General features: G+C 40.4%; 1 protein-coding gene across 1 annotated transcript in view; it reads right to left on the bottom strand.

Moving 5' to 3' along the window:
• CFAP70 (cilia and flagella associated protein 70) overlaps positions 1 to 22,382 on the bottom strand; it is a 576,575-nt gene that overhangs the window by 17,603 nt on the left and 536,590 nt on the right. Inside the window, exon 25 of the mRNA XM_053694219.1 lies at positions 11,276 to 11,323. Within this exon, the coding sequence (XP_053550194.1) occupies positions 11,276 to 11,323 (48 nt within the window). The remainder of the gene's footprint in view (positions 1 to 11,275; positions 11,324 to 22,382) is intronic.

Consider the following 22,382-nt stretch of genomic DNA (forward strand, 5'->3'; position numbering starts at 1 on the left):
TTAGGGGCCGGTGAGGATCAGTTGTGTGGGCGGGCTCAGCCCCGATCCTGAGATCATGACGTATAGTTACGCTAGTGGTAGAGAAGAGGAGGTGTGTCGCCCTATCAGGGAGAGAGACGTCACAATGCAAACATACATCATGCAAGATGAGCAGTGTATTAAGAGATAGGTATACATAAATAACACTAAAATCCAGTAAGGTTATGGCTATCCTTATCAAGATCAGTAAGGTATTTTATTTATTAAAACAACAGGCCGGATCAGGCCACTGATAAAACTCCTTTTATTCAAGAGGAGACGATTTGTATATTATCGGCATTTAGGGTAATCATTATATTGAAACAACAAAATATGTTTAACATATTGAGGCTAATCTGCTACACACATCAGGTAATCTATTATCCGATGATTGTATATAGTGTTGTTATGTATTTTTTATTGTTTCCATTTTCAAGCAAAAATGTATGGGAGGTATAAAGGGTTAAGTAGCAAATTAATTAAGGTTTGCAACAGCTGTGTATAGGGGTGTGATAACACAACTGTGTTTCTATTGGTTCAGTTCAGTTTATAGTCTAGAGCTCTCAGTCAGTTTGTAGATGCCTGAAGAAACAGCGTGCTAGCTGAGAAACTAGTTGCATGATTTTAATACATAGTGGTAACTTCTGTACACTGTGTTTTTAAACAGTTTTATATTAAAAGTGATTTTATACATTTCACTTGACTGAGAGCCAGTTCTTTGCGGTTGGAGACAACGCCCCAGACGGAGGTGTGTGGGAGTCCTAGAGCAGTGAGCTGGGACATTGAGAGATCCCAGTAAGTGTCACTTAGCACGAGTGAGTGCTGCCATGCTTGTGAGTATCGGTCTATTGCCATTGTATATATTTATACTGTCTGAACTATATCACACTAGGAGGCGCCCTTTTGTGTTTTGTTTGCACTATCACAGATTTGTTTTTTACCTCTTTTTGGGAAGGAGCAGCCGTCATTTGAGGATAAAGATACCAATGAGTACAAGTCCAAGTGGAGACCATATCAACAGAGACTGATGGACTGATAAGTCATAGCATTATATACGCATTGTAGCAATTGTTTTATATTGGTACCATTGTACTGTCTTGTATATTGTTATTTGGATCATTTGGTTTGTTTGCGCCCCCATAGGTGGTGATGTGAAATTGTCATCAGGCTGGTTTTATCAATTCTTTTAAATCCTTTGTTGAAGAATTAGCCATGCACATGGGTGAGCCAATCACACAAGGTATCCATGTGCAGCCACCAATCAGCAGCTACTGAGTCTATTTAGGTATGCTTTCCAACAAAGGATATCAAGAGAATGAAGCAAATTATATAAATTAGAAAGTTGTTTAAATTTGCATTGGGTTTCATGTCTGTTTAATGGGGTTTCCATTTGGATAGATTGGAATATAAGGTTAGAATGTGAACTCATGTAAAGTACCTCACACAGAGGAAGTCCAGCACTCACTTGCAAGCCTTGCACCCAGACCTGTCTGGGGTTAAGTACCCACACGGAGTACTGAATGCAGTTTGCCCCAAAGAGCGATAGGGATAAAAGTAGGGTGCTAACACTAGGCTTATATAAACCACAAGGTTTATTAAAACTCACATAAAAACAAAAGCTTAAACTGATAGGAGGGCATAAACATGTAGCCCCCCTAATGCAACGCATTTCTTGGCTAGAAAATCGCTGTTTCCTCAGGCATATAGGCACCTTACTATCTCCTAAACCTTTATACAATGAATAACCAATTAGAACAAAGGATAAAACACACACCCTTGGATGCATGATTAAACACATGTGTACAATTAAAGTTTCTTTGTGAAACAGTACCTAATAACAATTACAATGTATAACACATATTTGAAATCTGATGGAACACTTACAGTATAGCACCCTAATCACACCTATATGCAATAGCTGATTGTAATATTGTGTTGTGTCCACAAAGTTAAGTTTTATGCAAAAATAAAAGCTATCTCAAAAATATCTAAATTAGGAGACCAGCCTCAATACTAATTTATACTTAGTGGAATAAATGGTATGTTTGCTTACTTTATTTTAAAATCATTGTGTCATAGATCCATTGCTCTCTTTCATGACTCCCTGATGTTTTATTCAATCTGCAGTGTGCAGCTTGTGTGGAATAGACCCCATATTGGACTGTTAAGGTCACATGTGTATAGAGACCAATCATAAAATCTCATATTTGCAACGTCACTAGTTACTAGGCAGTTCTATTATTGACCCAATATTGGACTGTTAAGGTCACATGTAAATAGAGACCAATAATAAAATCTCATATTTGCCACATCACTAGTTACTAGGCAGTTCTATTACTAGGCAGTTCTATCATTGATCCCTATTGGACTGTTAAGGTCACATGTGTATAGAGACCAATCATACAATCTTATAATTAAAACATTGCTAGTTACTAGGCAGTTCTATTATTGACCCCAATTGGAAAGTTAAGGTCACGTGTATAGAGACCAATCATAAAATCTCATATTTGCAACTCACTAGTTACTAGGCAGTTCTATTATTGACCCCTATTGGACTGTTAAGGTCACATGTGTATAGAGACCAATCATAAAATCTCATATTTGCAACATCACTAGTTACTAGGCAGTTCTCTTACTAGGCTGTTCTATTATTGACCCCTATTGAACTATTAAGGTCACATGTGTATAGAGACTAATCATAAAATCTCATATTTGCAACGTCACTAGTTACTAGGCAGTTCTATTATTGATGCTCATAACATCGCCGAACAAGTCTTTGATCTGGATTCCACTACATAGAAATCACTTGAGATTACACACACCGATATACCCAAATTAGGTTTTTACTATATTGTTACACATAAACACATGTAGATGTATGTGGATGATGTTTCCACTACATAGAGATTACCTTACTGTATGTATTTACACATTTATATTTAAAACAGTATTACCCTATAGCACACACAAAGAGGATATATTTGGATTATATACTTATGTTTAATATATGATAGCTAATGTCAGACATAAGGCTCCATGACGTTTTTTATAACAGGCAAATCCCCTAACAACTGATGACGATTATTTTGACAGGTTAGAGTATTGGAGAATATTCCTGGTTAGCAACTAGTAACGAACCTGACAGGATTTTCTTTGATTGGTTGATGGCTAATCACATGGCAGAATAAGACTCCAATCAGGTGCCCTATAAGCACATAATGGAGTGTAAAAGGATCAAGAAGAAAGGTTTGGGTCACATAGCGGACATAATAGTATGGATTAAATATAATATACATACTACACATATGTTTTAGAGCTAACCATTTAGCTATTAGGCACCATTAACAAGAGCAAAGACATGTTCGGCGATGTTGTGAGCATCAATAATAGAACTGCCTAGTAACTAGTGATGTTGCAAATATGAGATTTTATGATTGGTCTCTATACACATGTGACCTTAACAGTCCAATAGGGGTCAATAATAGAACTGTCTAGTAACTAGTGATGTTGCAAATATGAGATTTTATGATTGGTCTCTATACACATGTGACCTTAACAGTCCAATAGGGGTCAATAATAGAACTGCCTAGTAACTAGCAATGTTTTAATTATAAGATTTTATGATTGGTCTCTATACACATGTGACCATAACAGTCTAAGAGGGGTCAATGATAGAACTGCCTAGTAATAGAACTGCCTAGTAAGTAGTGATGTTGCAAATATGAGATTTTATGATTGGTCTCTATATACATGTGACCTTAAAGGGACACTGAACCCAAATTTGTTCATTTGTAATTCAGAAAGAGCATGCAATTTTAAGCAACTTTCTAATTTACTCCTATTATCAATTTTTCTTCGTTCTCTTGCTATCATTATTTGAAAAAGAAGGCATCTAAGCTTTTTTTTGGTTTCAGTACTCTGGACAGCACTTTTTTTATTGGTGGATGAATTTATCCACCAATCAGCAAGGACAACCCAGGTTGTTCACCAAAAATGGGCCGGCATCTAAACTTACATTCTTGCATTTCAAATAAAGATACCAAGAGAATGAAGAAAATTTGATAAAAGGAGTAAATTCGAAATTTGCTTAAAATCTCATGCTCAATCTGAATCACTAAATTAAATTTTTGGGTACAGTGCCCCTTTAACAGTCCAATAGGAGTCAATAATAGAACTGCCTAGTAACTAGTGATGATGCAAATATGAGATTTTATGATTGGTCTCTATACACATGTGACCTTAACAGTCCAATAGGGGTCTATTCCACACAAGCTGCACACTGCAGATTGAATAAAACACCAGGGACTCATGAAAGAGAGTAATGGATCTATGACACAACGATTTTAAAATAAAGTAAGCAAACATACCATATATTCCACTAAGTATAAAGTAGTATTGAGGCTGGTCTCCTAATTTAGATATTTTTGAGATAGCTTTTATTTTTGCATAAAACTTAACTTTGTGGACACAACACAATATTACAATCAGATATTGCATATAGGTGTGATTAGGGTGCTATACTGTAAGTGTTCCATCAGATTTCAAATATGTGTTATGCATTGTCATTGTTATTAGGTACTGTTTCACAAAGAAACTTTAATTGTACACGTGTTTAATCATGCATCCAAGGGGGTGTGTTTTATCCTTTGTTCTAATTGGTTATTCATTGTATAAAGGTTTAGGAGATAGTAAGGTGCCTCTATGCCTGAGGAAACTACAATTTTATAGCCAAGAAACGCGTTGTATTAGGGGGGCTACATGTTTATGCCCTCCTATCACTTGAAGCTTTTGTTTTTATGTGAGTTTTAATAAACCTTGTGTTTTACATAAGCCAAGTGTTAGCACCTGCATTCAGTACTCCATCTGGGTACTGCATCTGGTGTTCCTGAGTGTTACCTGCTGCCTGGGTTAGCTGATACACCCTGAGCTATTAGCCTGCTACCACAAGAACACAAGGGTGCTTCAGCTAAATGTGAGTATCCATTTGGCTTTCTATTCAGTGTGGGATTTGTTACATCTCTGATCTACATATGAGGCGCCCCTTTGTCTTTTATATCCATGTCTAGAGCCTGATCAAGAGTGATCTGCAAGAAGGAGAGCAGCCCTGTATCTGAAAATTATGGACTAACCTTTTTGTGAGATACGAATATCTCTGACCTGTCCTCTCATAAATTGGACTTGTACTGTAGTTGCAATATTTTATATTACTTTTTATGCATTTGCAATTGATCTGATTCATTTGTGATTGATCTGATGCATTTGTGATTGATTATATGTTATTTATTTTATTTGTTTTAATTTTTTTTTTTTTTACTTTTAGATAGTCATATATTCATTTATGTAGTAGAGAGCACCCCCTAGCTTGGTTAATTTTACTGTCGGGGGTTAACTGCTTGGGACATGTTGCAGGGTCACAGAATGTGTACCCAGTCCAGTCTGAGGGGCCGATTTATCAAAGAGTCAATCTCGGTGCATTCGCTGGAGATAATATGCTTGCCAGACATCATTTCCGCGAATACACATACGATGCCGTTATTTATTAAAAAGTCTGTCAACAACACGCACGTCAAGTACGGAGCGATGAGCATCGGACTGTTGGTAAATAAGAGTTATCAATGTCGCGGACATTCTGTTTTTTCCAACTTCATTTATACCATATCATTACTGTGATCAATGACACAAGTATCAAGCAATTCGATTCATTAGTGATAGAATAAAATGTATATTTAAATCAGATTGGCTGATGTCATAAATTATGTGATTATGTATTTCCCAATTAAAAGTGGTGGAAAATTTCACTAGTTTGTGGGTTGTTTAGGAGTTCGAGTATTGCGTCCAATTTGGTGCAAAGTATTGCGTCAAATTTGGTGCGAAATGCAGTGGGACTTGTATTACATGCGTTAAACATGGTGAAATTAGATTGAACAAAAAAACATAAATTATGCTTACCTGATAATTTCCATCGAGGGGAGGAAAGTTCACGGCTTCATTCATTACTGTTGGGAATAAAGAACCTGGCCACCAGGAGGAGGCAAAGACACCCAAGCCAAAGGCTTAAATACCTCCCCCAGTCATTCTCCCGAGGGAACCAGGAACAGTAGGAGAAATATCAGGGTATAAAAGGTGCCAGAAAATGATTACATTTAGGTCCGCCCCACGGAGATATGGACGGGAGCCGTGGACTCTTCTCCCTTCGATGGAAATGAAATTATAAGGTAAGCATAATTTATGTTTTCCATCTAAAGGGGAGGAGAGTCCACGGCTTCATTCATTACAGTTGGGAACATATACCCAAGCTCTAGAGGACACTGAATGAGACCGTGAGGGTAAAAGGCGGACCCTAGTCTGAGGGCACCACAGCCTGAAAAAACTCTCTCCCAAAAACAGCTTCCGCAGAAGCAAAAACGTAAAATGTGTAAAACTTTGTAAAAGTGTATAAGGAGGACCAGGTAGCCGCCTTACAAATTTGCTCCATAGAGGCCTCATTCTTGAAGGCCCAAGACGAAGCCACAGCTCTAGTTGAATGAGCCGTGATCCTCTGAGGAGGCTTATGTCCCGCTGTCTCGTAAGCCAAGCGAATCAAGCTCTTCAACCAAAAGGACAAAGAAGTACCAGAGACCCTTTGCCCCTTGTGCTTCCCAGAATACACCACAAAAAAAGAGATGTAGACTGTCTGAAATTCTTAGTAGCCTTAAAATAGAACTTCAAGGCACGAACCACATTCAAGTTATGAAGTAACATCTCCTTTGAAGAAGAAGGGTTAGGACACAAAGAAGGAACCACTATTTCCTGATTGATGTTACGGTTAGACACCACCTTGGGGAGAAACCCCAATCCAGTGCGAAGTACAGCCTTATCCGCATGAAACACCAGATAAGGAGGATCACATTGCAGGGCAGCCAGTTCAGATACTCTGCATGCCGATGCAATAGCCAACAGGAAAAGAACCTTCCAGGATAGAATCTTAATGTCAATGGAATGCATAGGTTCAAACGGAACCCTCTGCAAAACCCTGAACGTCCTGCAACCAAATGTCTGAGAATTTAGATATTCTGCCTTCTACGTGATGCTGAGAACAGTCGGGGGCCGCCCCTTAATGCCTATTTAGTCTTGGCGGGTTTCTTGCTCTGCTTAGACTTGTTCCAAGATTGAGCCGGTTTCCAAGATCCCTTGGACTGGTCTGCTTTCGCGGTGGGCTGCTGGCGCTGGGCCTTGTCCGCACGAAAGGGCCGAAAAGTAGATCCCTTAGGCTTAGCCTTCTTATCCTGCGATAGGAAAGCTCCCTTGCCTCCCGTAACCGTGAATATGATCAAATCCAATCCTGGACCGAACAGGATCTTTCCTTGAAAAGACAGGGACAACAGCCTCGACTTGGAGGTCATGTCCGCAGACCAAGATTTTAGCCACAGAGCCCTGCGTGCTAAAACCGAAAAGCCTGATACTTTAGCATTCAGGAAAATAATTTGCATATTAGCATCACAGATTAAAGAATTGGTGACCCTCAGCGCCTTAATCTTCTCCTGTATCTCGTCGATGGATGTCTCCCCTTCGACCATGTCACACAGGGAATCGCACCAATATGTCGCAGCACCGGCGACCGCCGCCAAGGCCGCAGCAGTCTGAAAAACAAACCCAATGTGCTGAAACATCTTTCTCAACATGTTTTCCAGCTTTTTATCTATGGGCTCCTTAAACGATGAACTACCCTCCAAGGGAATAGTTGTCCGCTTTGCGAGCGTAGAGATAGCCCAATCCACCTTGGGAATGGACCCCCGCACCTCGAGCTGAGAGTCCGGAATGGGAAACAGTTTTTTAAAGGAAGAAGGGGAAAAGGGCGACCCTAATCGCTCCCATTCTCAATAATATTCGCCATCTTAATGGGGACCGGGTAAATTTGAGGTACTACCCTGTCCTCGTAAACCTTGTCAAGCTTAGGAAGTGCAGGTTCCTCCGGGATCTTAGGTTCTGGAACCTCCAAAGTAGCAAGTACCTGTCGCAACAGAAAATGCACATTTTCCATCCTAAACCTATAACCAGGCTCCTCCGCAGCAGTAGGCTTAGATGACCCGTACTCCGATTCAGACTAGGCCTCCTCCGAAGAGTCGGAGTGGGCCTCGTCCTCATATAGAGCCTCTGGATCTGCCATCGGCGAGGACAAAACCTGGGTCGAGACGCCATGATACACCCTACGCTTGAGCTTAGCAGAATGTGGTAAGGCATGGATCACCTTAGAAACTGCCGATTCCAGTTGGTCCACAAAATCTGACAGCCAATGAATCTCTCCCGAAGGAGTAACGGTTGGACCCTGGGGCGCTGCATGTGCAATAGGAGATTAATGCAGGGAACGCACCTCGCTGGATGAAGATCCCTCAGAGGTGGATGGCTCAGTAGTACTAGACATCCGTTTACACTTAGATGTTGTGACTTTGTCAAGGCATGTGGAGCATAGTTGAGCAGGCTGATCTACTAGTACCTCCTCACAATAAACAGATGAATGAGGCTTTGCTAAGGAGGAAGAGCCCTCTAACGCGTCAGAGTCCTCCATCGCTTAAGCTTTTATGGGAAGACTAACTTATTACAATAAATAGGCACCTTATACCGCCAATGGCCGGGGCACTCACCACCTCCTAGGACCCGGACTACAGAAACCACTATGTCTCCTGCGTCACAGAACCACAGAGAAGGTAGATAGACACACCCCGTCATGTGAAATGCCTGGCAGGGCCGCCCCTGCACTAGGGAAAACGCGCCAAATATGGTTGCGCAGATTCCCACAAGCCTCCTGAAAGTTCCACACATTGCCAGAGCCTCATCTCGCACATAATGCAGCAATGACACAATAAAAAATATTATGTATAAACCACCCTGTTCAATAATCTCCCTTCCAGGAATATTAACCCTTGACTCTGAAAAGGCGCCACACTGTGACCCTGTCTTCTATTTATCATCATTATTATCATCAATAAAAAATGAAATGATCTTACCAGAATCTACACCGTGGAACAGGAAGTGTGACGAATAGTAGCATCGCCTCCGCCATGGATTTGAGAGAAGAAAGCAGGCAGCGAAGCGAAGTTCGACAACGCCGATTGCTTGAGGAGCTGCTAATTTGAGTTGGGATGGTTTCGCAGAAAGAAACTTCCTGCATCTCCGGACTCTAACTTTCGCCCAGGCCCTGACTGAGAGACTGACAGGACTACTTAAAACTCCAGTCCCATTGCGAAGAGAACTACCCTCCATAAGAGACTACTCCGAAACTCCGGCACTCCTCTGCCATCCTCCTATGTTATGGTCCTGTACCTTTAAATACAGATTGTTATGAGTTCCATCCCTATGTAAGGCCCCTCCTTCTGTCTTGGTAATTTGTGTATACTCGGGTGCAACCTGAGCGAAGAGACCTAGCCTGTATCCTGTTCTTTGGATTTCTACTTGTTACTTCGTGAAGTACCTGGGGTTCTGCTTATTATATCAACTGCAAACCTCCATTTTAGGATCAGTCCAGGAACTCCTTTCCATTTTAATTGTTCAGTTTGACACTTTTGTTCCTGAGCTCGCATCGGCTGATCACCCTGCAGCCGCGAGCGGCGTCAGACGTCATCGTACCTCTTCCGGATCCACGGACTCTCAGTGAGCAAGCAAACAGCACGGACGTGTTTGTCTGATCTCCCTCCTAAGTTCCGGATCCTTTTGCCTTACCTCGGACATTGTAGTCGGTAACGTACTAAGCATTAAGTCCTGCTTCTTTCTGTTATATCTCTGCCTAAACGTTGCAGTATTCATCTGGATATATTCATTCCTCTATGCTGCTTGCAATTGTTTCTGTGAATGCCTACGCTTACTGCATGTATTGATTAACTCACTAACCGCATTATCAGATTAACTTTCTGTTTTGTTATATACAGTGACTGCCTTACTAACTGAGCTTTCTGCTTCGATCTCAGTATTTCAATCTGATAACTTGTGTCTGTGATATTGCTGTCTGTTACAGTGTCTGCTCTTCTCACCTTCTACAAATCATTATGCAGCATTAATCCGCTTAACCTATGATACATGTTTCTGTATTTGCACCCCAGTTCTGCAACAGTTACATCATTTGTTTCTACATTCAAAGTTATATTTCACTCTGTATCCATGCAGCAGTGACCCTCAGATCTATGAGCAAAAACAAGGTTCTTGTTAAATCTTATGAACCTATGGTTTGGTGACGAAAGGCAAAGAATGACTGGGGGATGAGGGAAGTGGGGGAGGTATTTAAGCCTTCGGTTGGGGTGTCTTTGCCTCCTCCTCGTGGCCAGGTTATTTATTCCCAACAGCAATGAATGAAGCCATGGATTCTCCTCCCCTTTAGATGGAAAAGGAAGTTAGCTAAAGTATGTAATGTATTTATTTCATTTTTATCCTTATATCTACTAGTCCTGCTGCCAGACAGACATTAAAACTACTTTTGAAATGAATCTGTCCCTTGAAATTACATGTGATTATAATATTATTATTTAACTATTATTTAGATACTGAACATGCGTCTTTGTTGTCTGTGTGATTTCGAAAGAGTATACAATTGTTATCAACTTTCTAATTTACATAAATGTAATAAGCTGCATTCTCTTGCAGCATCTAACATAACCTTTCTGGGTTTTCAGACTCCGATTGATTTCTATGGCATTAGCGGCCTCAATAGGTACGCTGCGGCGGAAAAGACGCAAGCGTACCTGTTGAATGTTTGATAAATTGGGAAGAGGGTCAAATAGAGTCGAATGTGAATTCGAAACATCTAGAATGACGCAAGCATTGATCTGCGTCAGATTGAGATCGCAGGAGCATACATTACGTCACACATTTCAACATTTTTTGATGCTTGATGTTGATGCTTTGTTAATTACGGTGGATTTAATTTGCGTCGAATATGATGTGAGATTCAAGTGGATTCCATTGTATTATTAGTTGAAGCTTAGATATATCGGCCCCTGAGAATGCAGTTCCCTTTCATGTTTTGCTCATGTAAAGTAACTGACATGTTTTTGACTTCTGAGCTACTGTGGTAAGTGGTGAAAATTGAGTTTAATGTACTTTTTGATGACTTTAAAGCAACTGACTGGACCACAAAAAGACATATGAAAAAGAAATCAGCAAGATTGGACCCTATCTCATTCAAATACATCTACTTGTTAAACACACACTGTTACTCTGGGTGCAACAAAGAATGGCTGCTACTGTACAACAGAAGAAACACCTTATAAGTATATATAACTGCACATACCTTTTTGGTGTATTTGTATGTCTGTTCAGCCTCCAGCTGCCGTCCGCTCTAAAAAGGAAAGTGAGTACATATTAAGTATTTAGTGAGCATATACTAAGTATTTAGTGAGCACATATTAAGTATTTAGTGAGCACATATTAAGTATTTAGTGAGCATATATTAAGTTTTTAGTGAGTACATATTAAGTATTTAGTGAGCATATACTAAGTATTTAGTGAGCACATATTAAGTATTTAGTGAGCATATATTAAGTATTTAGTGAGCACATATTAAGTATTTAGTGAGCATATATTAAGTTTTTAGTGAGCACATATTAAGTATTTAGTGAGCATATACTAAGTATTTAGTGAGCGCTTACTAGGTATTTAGTGAGCATATACTAAGTATTTAGTGAGCATATACTAAGTATTTAGTGAGCATTTACTAAGGGCTAGATTTCAAGTGGAGCACTAATTTATGGCGCGCGCACAAACGGGCAAATGTTCCATTTGTGGGTGCGTGATAAATAACCAGCCATTACAATAGAAATTAGATCTCTGGTTAATTTTTATAAATGTGCCCCAAATGCCCCCAAAATACAGTGTAGTGTATTTTATTAAAACACAAAAATTGTAGAATTTTTATTTTTCAATTAAAATAACTGCACTAGGCAGTATTTTGGGGGTAAAGTTGGCCTGAGTGGGGTGTTAGAAAAAAAAACGGCACTAAAAAGTGTCTCTACAATGCGGTCTATTGGAACTGTGTGTTCCCTGTAAATATATTTGGATATGCTTATATATATATATATATATATATATATATATATATGTGTATATAAACAAACAAAGCAATGCCGGGAGATCATTGTGTGAAGTAAAACATAACTTTTATTCGATCCCTAAAATACAGAGGTTCCACAAATGCAAATACCCCTTAGGCCAGTTCAATAGGCTAATGCGTTTCGGCTGAACGTCATACTCATAGCCCATGTATATATAAAGATATATACTATATATAGAGCAGTGTTCTCCACAGTCGGGTAGCAGTCGGATAGCATTTTTAAAGTAGTTAATATTATTTAAAGGGAGACTGAACCCAAATTTTTTTCTTTCGTGATTCAGATAGAACATGCAAATTTAAGCAACTTTTTAATTTACTCATCACAGCCAGTGTTTATCTGTTCCCCCATTACCCATACTCCCTCAGTCATTCAGCCGAGGGAATAAAGGAAAGGTAGGAGAACAGCAGAGATACATAGGTGCCTAAAGTTTAGAATAAAAAATTAAATGCCACCGTGAATAATTAAATAAATAGGGTGGGTCATCGACTCTCCCTGCCAGGAAAGAAAATAATTTATCTGGTAAGCATAAATTTTGTTTTCTTTCCAATGGCATGGAGAGTCCATAAGTCCATTAAATTACTGTTGGGAAACCAATACCCAAGCCAGAGAGGACACAGAATGGATAGGTAGGGAGAATAAAAGATAGGCGGACCTAAACAGAATGCACCACCGCTTGAAGAGCCTTTCTCCCAAAAGAAGCCTCAGCTTTGTAAAATTTAGAAAAGGCATGTAAAGAAGACCAAGTAGCTGCCTTAATGAGCCCTTAATCCTCTCAGGAGGTTGCTGCCCAGCTTCCTCATAAGCCAAACGAATGAGACTCCTCGGCCAAAAAGAAAGAGCAGTTGCAGTAGCTTTTTGACCCTTGCGCTTACCAGTGTACACCACGAACAAGGCATTAGACTGTCTAAAATACTTTGTAGCCTGGAGATACAACTTTAAGACACGTACCACATCCAGGTTGTGAAGATGTTACTTTTGACAAGAAGGATTAGAGCAAAAGGAAGGAACTACTATCTCCTGATTGAGGGGGAGTGTCTGATATTTCACACTTGCAGTGGGTGTTCCAGTAAGCTTTTAAACAGAGCAAAACTGGAAGCTTCTAAGTAAGTTTTTAAACGGTTTTATACTGAGGTTATTAACCTCCTCAGACTATACTGGATTTTCAGAAGCAGAGTCAGAATCAGAGATTTCACCCTCAAAAACAGCTGAGGAATGGTCATCTTCAGAAATTTAGGATAAACTGATCAATGCAGTCTAGTCGTTTGATGACATTCCCAAATCAGAGGAAATATGTTTAGATTTTCTCTTACCTGCTATAGGTAAGAATCTCAGCGCAGCAGAAACAACCAATTGAAGCTGTGTTGCAAAGTCTCCTGGTAGAAAAATTCCTTAAGAAAGAGACTGAGCTGAGCCACAGGGCACTGCTGGTGCAACTAATAAGGATGGGGAATGAGGAGAAAGTAGAGGCATGTCAAGGGCAGTAGAGTCCTGAGAGGTACAGGGCTCTGAAGAGTTAATACTTTTAAACTTTGTAGACAAAGATTTTGTTTTCCTGGACTTTGTTTGTAGCATAGAAGACAAGGGCCTCTATTTAACAAAGGTCTTGCGGACCTGATCAGACAGTATTCAGCATTGCACCAGCAGCTCACAAGAGCTGCTGGTGCAACGCCGCCCCCTGCAGACTTGCGGCCAATTGGCCACCAGCAGGGAGGTGTCAATCGACCCGAACGTACTCAATCGGGTTGAATTCCGGCAATGTCTGTCCACTTGCTCAGAGCAGGTGGACAGGTTATGGAGCAGCGGTCTTTGTGACCGCTGCTTCATAACTGCTGTTTCTGGCGAGTCTGAAGGCTCCATTCTGAGCTTGATAGATAGGCCCCATACACGGGGAATAAAACTGAACAGGAGGAATAACTTGAGCCTCCTCACAAAATAAACATTCATCACCGGGTGGCAATGATAAAGATTTACCCAAATCCACATTGTCCTCCATGGTGAGGAAAAAAGGCACCCTCAGATCAAATATTTAATTAAAATCAACAGGCACCAATAACTAAAATGAAGTGACTGTGGCGATCTTACCCAACTTCCTTATACCGGATACTCCTCACACAAAATGTCACTCTTATTTTATGTAGACAAACACCGGATAAATGTAAACCAACACCTGATAATAAATATTCTCCTCACAGGCTTATATAGAGAAAATTAGCTCTGCGCACCGATCAGCTGATGAAAACGGAAGTTTGACTGTGCCCACGACGTCACGTCACCAACGAGGAAGAGAAACAGAGCGTCACTGAAAACTTTTTAAAATAACGATATTGGCTCCAAAATAGATGCGTAAAAAAAAAATGTATAGGCGAAATATATCAGTTGCGCCTCAAAACATCCTCAAATTAATAAAGATATAATAATAAATGTTTATTTATTTTTTACATCAACTCATATGTAAACTCATGAAAGCTCTCATGCAGAGAGAAACGTCCTGACAGCATATTCCCAAGCTGTTGAACAGTCCTAATACAAGATCAGTCAGCTAGTGTGCACAGTGCCCCACTATTAATAAAAATATTTGAAAAAGAAAATGTATGCTTACCTGATAAATTTCTTTCTTTCCGGATATGGTGAGTCCACAACGTCATCAATTACTAGTGGGAAAATCAGTCCTGGCCAGCAGGAGGAGGCAAAGAGCACCACAGCAAAGCTGTTAAAGGGACACTGAACCCAAATTTTTTTCTTTCATGATTCAGATAGAACATGCAATTTTAAGCAACTTTCTAATTTACTTCTATTATCAAAAATAAGGCATCTAAGCTTTTTTGGGGGTTCATAACTCTGGATAGCACTTTTTTATTGGTGCATGAATTTATCCACCAATCAGCAAGGACAACCCAGGTTTTTCACCAAAAATGGGCCGGCATCTAAACTTACATTCTTGCATTTCAAATAAAGATACCAAGAGAAAGAATAAAATTTGATAATAGAAGTAAATTAGAAAGTTGCTTAAAATGTCATGCTATGTCTGAATCACAAAAGAAAACATTTGGTTTCAGTGTCCCTTTAAGTATCACTCCCCTTCCCACACTCCCCAGTCATTCGACTGAAGGGAAATGGAAAAAGAAATAACACAAAGGTGTAGAGATGCCTGAGGTTTAGTCAAAAACAACTGTCTTAAATCTAAGGGTGGGGTTGTGGACTCACCATATCCGGAAATAAATAATCAGGTAAGCATACATTTTTTTTCTAAGCTATGGTGAGTCCATGACATCATCAATTACTAGTGGGAACCAATACCCAAGCTAGAGGACACAGATAACTAGGGAGGGAAAGGCGGACCTAAACAGAAGGCACCACCACTTGAAGAACCTTTCTCCCAAAAGAAGCCTCAGCCAAGACAAAAGTCTCAAATTTGTAAAATTTAAAAAAGTATGTAGAGAGGACCAAGTTGCAGCCTTGCAAATATGTTCCACAGAAGCTTCATTTTTGAAAGGCCAGGAAGAGGAAACAGCCCTCGTGGAATGAGTTGTAATTCTCTCAGGAGGCTGCTGACTAGCGGTCTCATAAGCAAAACAAATAATACTTCTCAACCAGAGGGAAAAGAAGGAGCAGAAGCCTTCTGACCTTCACATTTGCCATAGAAACAAACAAACAGGGCAGAAGATAGGCGAAAATCCTTAGTCGACTGTAGGTAGAATTTTAAAGCATGCACAACATCCAAGTTGTGTAACAAGATTTCCTTATGCGAAGAAGGATTAGGACATAGAGAAGGAACAACAATTTCCTGATTAATATTTCTATCTGAAACCACTTTAGGAAGAAAACCCAACTTAGTACAAAGAACCGCATTATCAGCATGAAAGATAAGATAAGGCAAATCCCACTGCAAGTCTGAGAGTTCCAAAACTCTCGGAACAGAAGAGATGGCAAAAAGAAACAAAAACCTTCCACGATAATAACTTAATATCTATGGAATGCAATGGCTCAAACGGAGCCTGCTGTAAAAACTTTAAGAACAAGGTTAAGGCTCCAAGGAGGAGCAGCAGACTTAAACACAGGCCTGATTCTGACCAGGGCCTGACAAAAAGACTGAACACCTGGCACGTCCGCCAGACGTTTGTGTAACAAAACAGATAACGCAGAAATCTGATCCTTCAGAGTACTGACTGACAATCCCTTCTCCAGACCTTCATGGAGAAAAGACAAAATCCTAGGAATCCTGACCCTACTCCAAGGATTCACAGCAATACAGATATTTACACCAAACCTTATGGTAAATCTTTCTAGTTACAGGCTTGCGAGCCTGAATCATGGTCTCAATGACCGACTCAGAAAAAACACCCTTAGACAGAACTAAGCGTTCAATCTCCAAGCAGTCAGCTTCAAAGAAACGAGATTTGGATGAAAGAATGGACCCTGAGTTAGAAGGTCCTTCCTCAGAGGAAACCTCCAAGGTAGAAGAGATGACATATTCACTAGATCTGCAACCCAAATCACTGATGCTCTCTTCTGTCTGATACGAGCAATGACTTGTGGAAGGAAAGCAAACAGAGGAAACAGGTATGCTAGACTGAAATCCCAAGGAACCGCCAGAGCATCTATCAAGATAGCCTGCGGATCTCTTGACCATGAACTGTACCTTGGAAGCTTGGCGTTCTGCCGTGACGCCATCAGATCAAACTCCGTCATACCCCATCTGAGGGTTAACTTGGAGAACCCCTCCGGATGGAGAACCCACTATGAAATGTCTGTCTGCTCAGGAAATCCGCTTCCCTGTCCACTCCTGGAATGTGGATGGCACTAAACAATGCGAGCCAACTTCTTCATGGCTAACTAAGGAACTCCGAGTTCCTCCCTAGTGGTTGATGAAAGCCACTGAGGTGATATTGTCCGATTGGAACCTGATAAACCGGGCTAAGGACAACTGAGGCCAAGCCATCGGGGCATTGAAAATCACTCTCATCTTCAAGATGTTGATGGGGAAAGCAGACTCCTCCCTAGTCCATAGTCCTTGCGCCTTTAACGAGTCCCAGACTGCTCCCCGGCCCAACAGGCTGGCGTCCGTGGTCACAACAAGAGAGAGAGTCTCTTTTCGATTGATTTAGATCTATCATCTGAGACAGATCCACATGATCCCTGTTCCATTGGCTGAGCATGCATAACTGCAGAGCTTCCAAATGGAATCGAGGAAAGTGAATGATTTCCATTGAAGCGATCATCAGACCAAATTACCTCCAAACATTGAGCCACCGATGACCGAACAGTAGACTGCAGAGAGAGGCAAGAAGAAATAATTTAGGATTTTCTGACCTCTCTCAGAAATATTTACCTAGATAGGGAATCTATTATAGTCCCTAAGAAAACTACCCTTGTAGCTGGTACAAATGAACTCTTTTCTAGATTTGCTTCCATCCTAGAAAACGAAGACAACAAGGTCTCTAAATGAGAGATTGCTTAAAAAAAGGATGACGCCTGAACCAAAGTATTGTTCAGGAAAGGCGCCCCTGCAATTCCCCGAGACCTGAAGAGTCTTCCAGAAAGGCAAATCTCAGGAAACTTAGAAAATCCCTTAGGATGGGAATAAGAAGGTATGCATCCTTCAGGTCTATGTTTGTCCTGAACTGACCCTCATGAGCCAAAGGAATAATTGAATGAATATTCTCCAACTCATAAAAGAATCCTAGGCCCTGTTCCAATACTAGAACTGGAACTACCGCTCCCAGGGAGGAGGTCCTGAACACAGTCTAAGAATGCCTCTCTATTTAACTGGATTGCAGATAATCCTGAGAGGAGAAAACTGTCCCTGGAAGGGAAAGTTTGATTCTATTTGAAACCTTAAGATACTATGTACACAGCCCAAAGGAGCTGGGACAACTTGTATCCATATCCCACCCCAAAACAGGGCAAACCCAACATGCTGACTTAGCAGCGAGTTCCTTTGATTACTTCCTTTAGTTTCAAGACCGATTGGGTTTCAAAAAAGACTTGGACTGTTCCTGCTTGAAAGAGTGAGAGAAAGACTTTCCTATTATATTACTGAAAGAAAAGAAAATTACATTGATGTCCTTATTTCTATTCTTCTAAACTTGTGAAAGAAAAGACCTTTCCACCCGAAGAATCAGGAATTATTTCTGCAATCAGTCCAAACAAGTTTTTTTCCTTGTAATGAACGCTAGAATCTTGGACTTTAGATTTTAGCCACAACGCCATGCGGCTAGGACAGAGATGCCAGATATCTTGGCTCCCAGTCAAATAACTAGCATTAGAATAAAGGAATTTGCTAGTTAGAGATCCTACAAATGACTTCATTACTTTAGTCTGCTTTAACACAGACTCCCTTAACGCCATAGCATCGCTGTTCACACAGCTGAAACAGCTGAAAATCTTAACTAGGGTTCCTATAGAGATTCAGAACCATCACAGGACAGAATGTATTGTGGTTTGTCACTCATTCAGCTGGGAGAAGGTTCTCCTGTCTAGGATATCCAGAAAAGCAGTCTCTACTAAAATTGAGACAGACCAGGTGTCACACCAATAAGATGCCGCACCTGAAGCAGTTCATTTTGGAAAGCCCTAGATGAACATACGTCTTCCTCAAATAAGCCAGCAACTATCCTCTATAAGAATAGCAGTTCTCTTAGCCAGAGTAGAAATAGCCTACTTTATGCACTGTGCGTCATGAATCTTTAATGGAGTCAGCGACAAGAAACATCTTGGTAAAGACAGGAGCCGGGGAAAACAGTATCCCTGGCTACTCCCATTCCTGTGCAATAATCTCCGTTACACGGTTAGGTAAAAAAAAAATACTTCCACTGAAGAAGGAAGATCATAGTAACTATTAAGTTTACTAAATTCCTAAGGTTGACAATGATAGGTGTATCAGAGTCGTCCAAAGTAGCCAAAACCTCCCTTAACAAAACACGAAGGTGTTCAGGCTTAAATCTGAAGGATACTACTTCAGCATCAGATGAAGTAATTATACTGTCCAATTCTGATATCTCACCCTCAGAGGCTACCAACGTATCCTCCTCATCAGACCTATGAGGAAGGGCAACCTGTGTAGCAGTAGGTAGGACATAAACCTTACTATCTGAATCTCTAATATTCCTCTTGCATTTTCCCCTAACATAGGAAAAGCAGATAATGCTGCAGATATTGAAGAAGATATGTGTGCAACAGAGGAACTGCAGGGCACTATATATGTAACCATTGAGGCTTGGGACGTTTCAGGAGAAAACTGTGGCAATGCCTGAACAGCATCATCCTAAAAGACATAAGGCTCAAAAACGAAAAATGGATCTTTTTAAACCTGAGGGACAAAATTGCATAGAAAACAATTAGTGCCTCAAAACATGATCAGCATATATACATAGGAACAGACCCCTGCTCCATTCCATAATAAAAATGCCCCAGATTTCAGGAGAAAACCTTGTCACATAAATTTATTTCCTAAGACTTAAAGGAGAGACAGAAATAAAAGATGCACTGTCGCTTTAAGAGTTTGCTCCAAACCACTTAAATAAATTTCCTAAGTCTTAAATGAGAGACAGAAATAAACATGCACTGTAACTTTAACAAGCACTGTCACTTTAACATGCACTGTCATTTTAAAGGGACACTCAGGTCAAATTACATTTTCATGATTCAGATACAGCATGTCATTTTAAACAACTTTCCAATTTACTTCCATTAAAAAAAATGTGCAAAGTCTTTTATATTTACACTTTTTGAGTCATCAGCTCCTACTGAGCATGTGCAAGAATTCACAGACTATACGTATATGCATTTGTGATTGGTTGATTGCTATCACATGGTACAGGGGGAGTGGAAATATACATAACTTTGAAATTTGTTAGAAAAAAATCTACTACTCATTTGAAATTCAGAGTAAATGCTATTGCATTGTCTTGTTATCTTGCATTTGTTGATTATGCAAATCTACTGTGTTTACTGGTCCTTTAAGGGTCTTCAAGATCGTTATTATTTGAGCATAACTGCAAACAAACATTTACTAGCAGAGTATTACGTTTCTTACAGACAGAGCCCTGTCAGCAGAAAGGAAGTTGTAGATGAGTAAACATAAAAAAATCCCTTACACTATATGTATAGCCAAAAAATTATAAAAATAGGGCCATCAACCACTCCGAGAGTGTCACGTGATCGGCAGAGAAATTAAGTGCGCAGCTAACAAACCGCGCGCTTCATTCTCACAGCAGCGGAGTCAAATATCAAAAAACAGAATTTATGCTTACCTGATAAATTACTTTCTCTTGCGGTGTATCCAGTCCACGGATTCATCCTTTACTTGTGGGATATTCTCATTCCCTACAGGAAGTGGCAAAGAGAGCACACAGCAGAGCTGTCCATATAGCTCCCCCTCTAGCTCCACCCCCCAGTCATTCGACCAAAGGTTAGGAAGAAAAAGGAGAAACCATAGGGTGCATTGGTGACTGTAGTTTTAAACAAAAATTTTTACCTGACCTAAATGGACTGGATACACCGCAAGAGAAAGTAATTTATCAGGTAAGCATAAATTCTGTTTTCTCTTGCAAGGTGTATCCAGTCCACGGATTCATCCTTTACTTGTGGGATACCAATACCAAAGCTTTAGGACACGGATGAAGGGAGGGAACAAGACAGGTACCTTAAACGGAAGGCACCACTGCTTGCAAAACCCTTCTCCCAAAAATAGCCTCCGAAGAAGCAAAAGTATCGAATTTGTAAAATTTGGCAAAAGTATGCAGTGAAGACCAAGTCGCTGCCTTACAAATCTGTTCAACAGAAGCCTCATTTTTGAAAGCCCATGTGGAAGCCACTGCTCTGGTAGAATGAGCAGTAATCCTTTCAGGAGGCTACTGGCCAGCAGTCTCATAGGCCAAACGGATGATGCTTTTCAGCCAAAAGGAAAGAGAGGTAGCAGTCGATTCCTGACCTCTCCTCTTACCAGAATAGATAACAAACAAGGAAGATGTTTGTCTGAAATCCTTAGTTGCTTGTAAATAACTTTAAAGAACTTTAAAGCACAAACTACATCAAGATTGTGTAATAGACGTTCCTTCTTCGAAGATGGATTAGAACACAGAGAAGGAACAACTATTTCCTGGTTAATATTCTTGTTTGAAACAACTTTAGGAAGAAAACCAGGCTAGGTACGCAAAAACTACCTTATCTGCGTGGAACACCAGGTAAGGTGAATCACACTGTAAGGCAGATAATTCTGAAACTCTTCGAGCAGAAGAGATAGCTAACAAAACAAAACTTTCCAAGATAACAACTTAATGTCTATGGAATGTAAAGGTTCAAACGGAACCCCTTGGAGAACCGAAAGAACTAGATTCAAACTCCATGGTGGAGCCACAGGTTTATAGACAGGCTTGATTCAGACTAAAGCCTGAGCAAACGCTTGAACGTCTGTTATCTCTGCCAGACACTTGTGTAACAGGATAGACAAAGCAGATATTTGTCCTTTTAAGGAACTAGCTGACAATCCTTTCTCCAATCCTTCTTGGAGAAAGGACAATATCCTGGGAATCCTAATCTTACTCCATGAGTAACCCTTGGATTCACACCAACAAAGATATTTCCGCCATATCTTATGGTAGATTTTCCTGGTGACAGGCTTTCTAGCCTGAATCAGAGTATCTATAACTGACTCAGAGAACCCACGCTTTGATAGAATTAAGCGTTCAATCTCCAAGCAGTCAGACATAGAAAAACTAAATTTGGATGCTTGAACGGACCCTGTTTTAGAAGATCCTGCCCCATGGTGGGGCAGATGACATGTCCACTAGGTCTGCATACCAAGTCCTGCATGGCCACGCAGGCGCTAACACCACATTCACTTTGCCCTCCCGTAGAGAGACCCTAGTGCTTAGAGCCGGCAAAGAGAATGACTGGGGGGTGGAGCTAGAGGGGGAGCTATATGGACAGCTCTGCTGTGTGCTCTCTTTGCCACTTCCTGTAGGGAATGAGAATATCCCACAAGTAAAGGATGAATCTGTGGACTGGATACACCTTGCAAGAGAAATGGCAATTAGGAAGGTGCAATACAGCTGTTCTATCCACTAGCAAATTAATTAGAAATACTCTTCGCTCTCTACGGCTGTTCCAATTGTTCAGAGGAATCTATAAATGTACAGCTAGAAAACAAAGATGTCACATAGAACTTCATGTAAAAGCTTGACAAATATCGATCTGACCCAGACAGTGAAACATGTACACATACAAGATCAAAGCAAAGCCTCTGGGGATAATATCTACCATACAGGAATTAACCTCTAAAGTCTC

Source organism: Bombina bombina, chromosome 11 (assembly GCF_027579735.1).
Source record: "Bombina bombina isolate aBomBom1 chromosome 11, aBomBom1.pri, whole genome shotgun sequence".
NCBI lineage: Eukaryota > Metazoa > Chordata > Amphibia > Anura > Bombinatoridae > Bombina > Bombina bombina.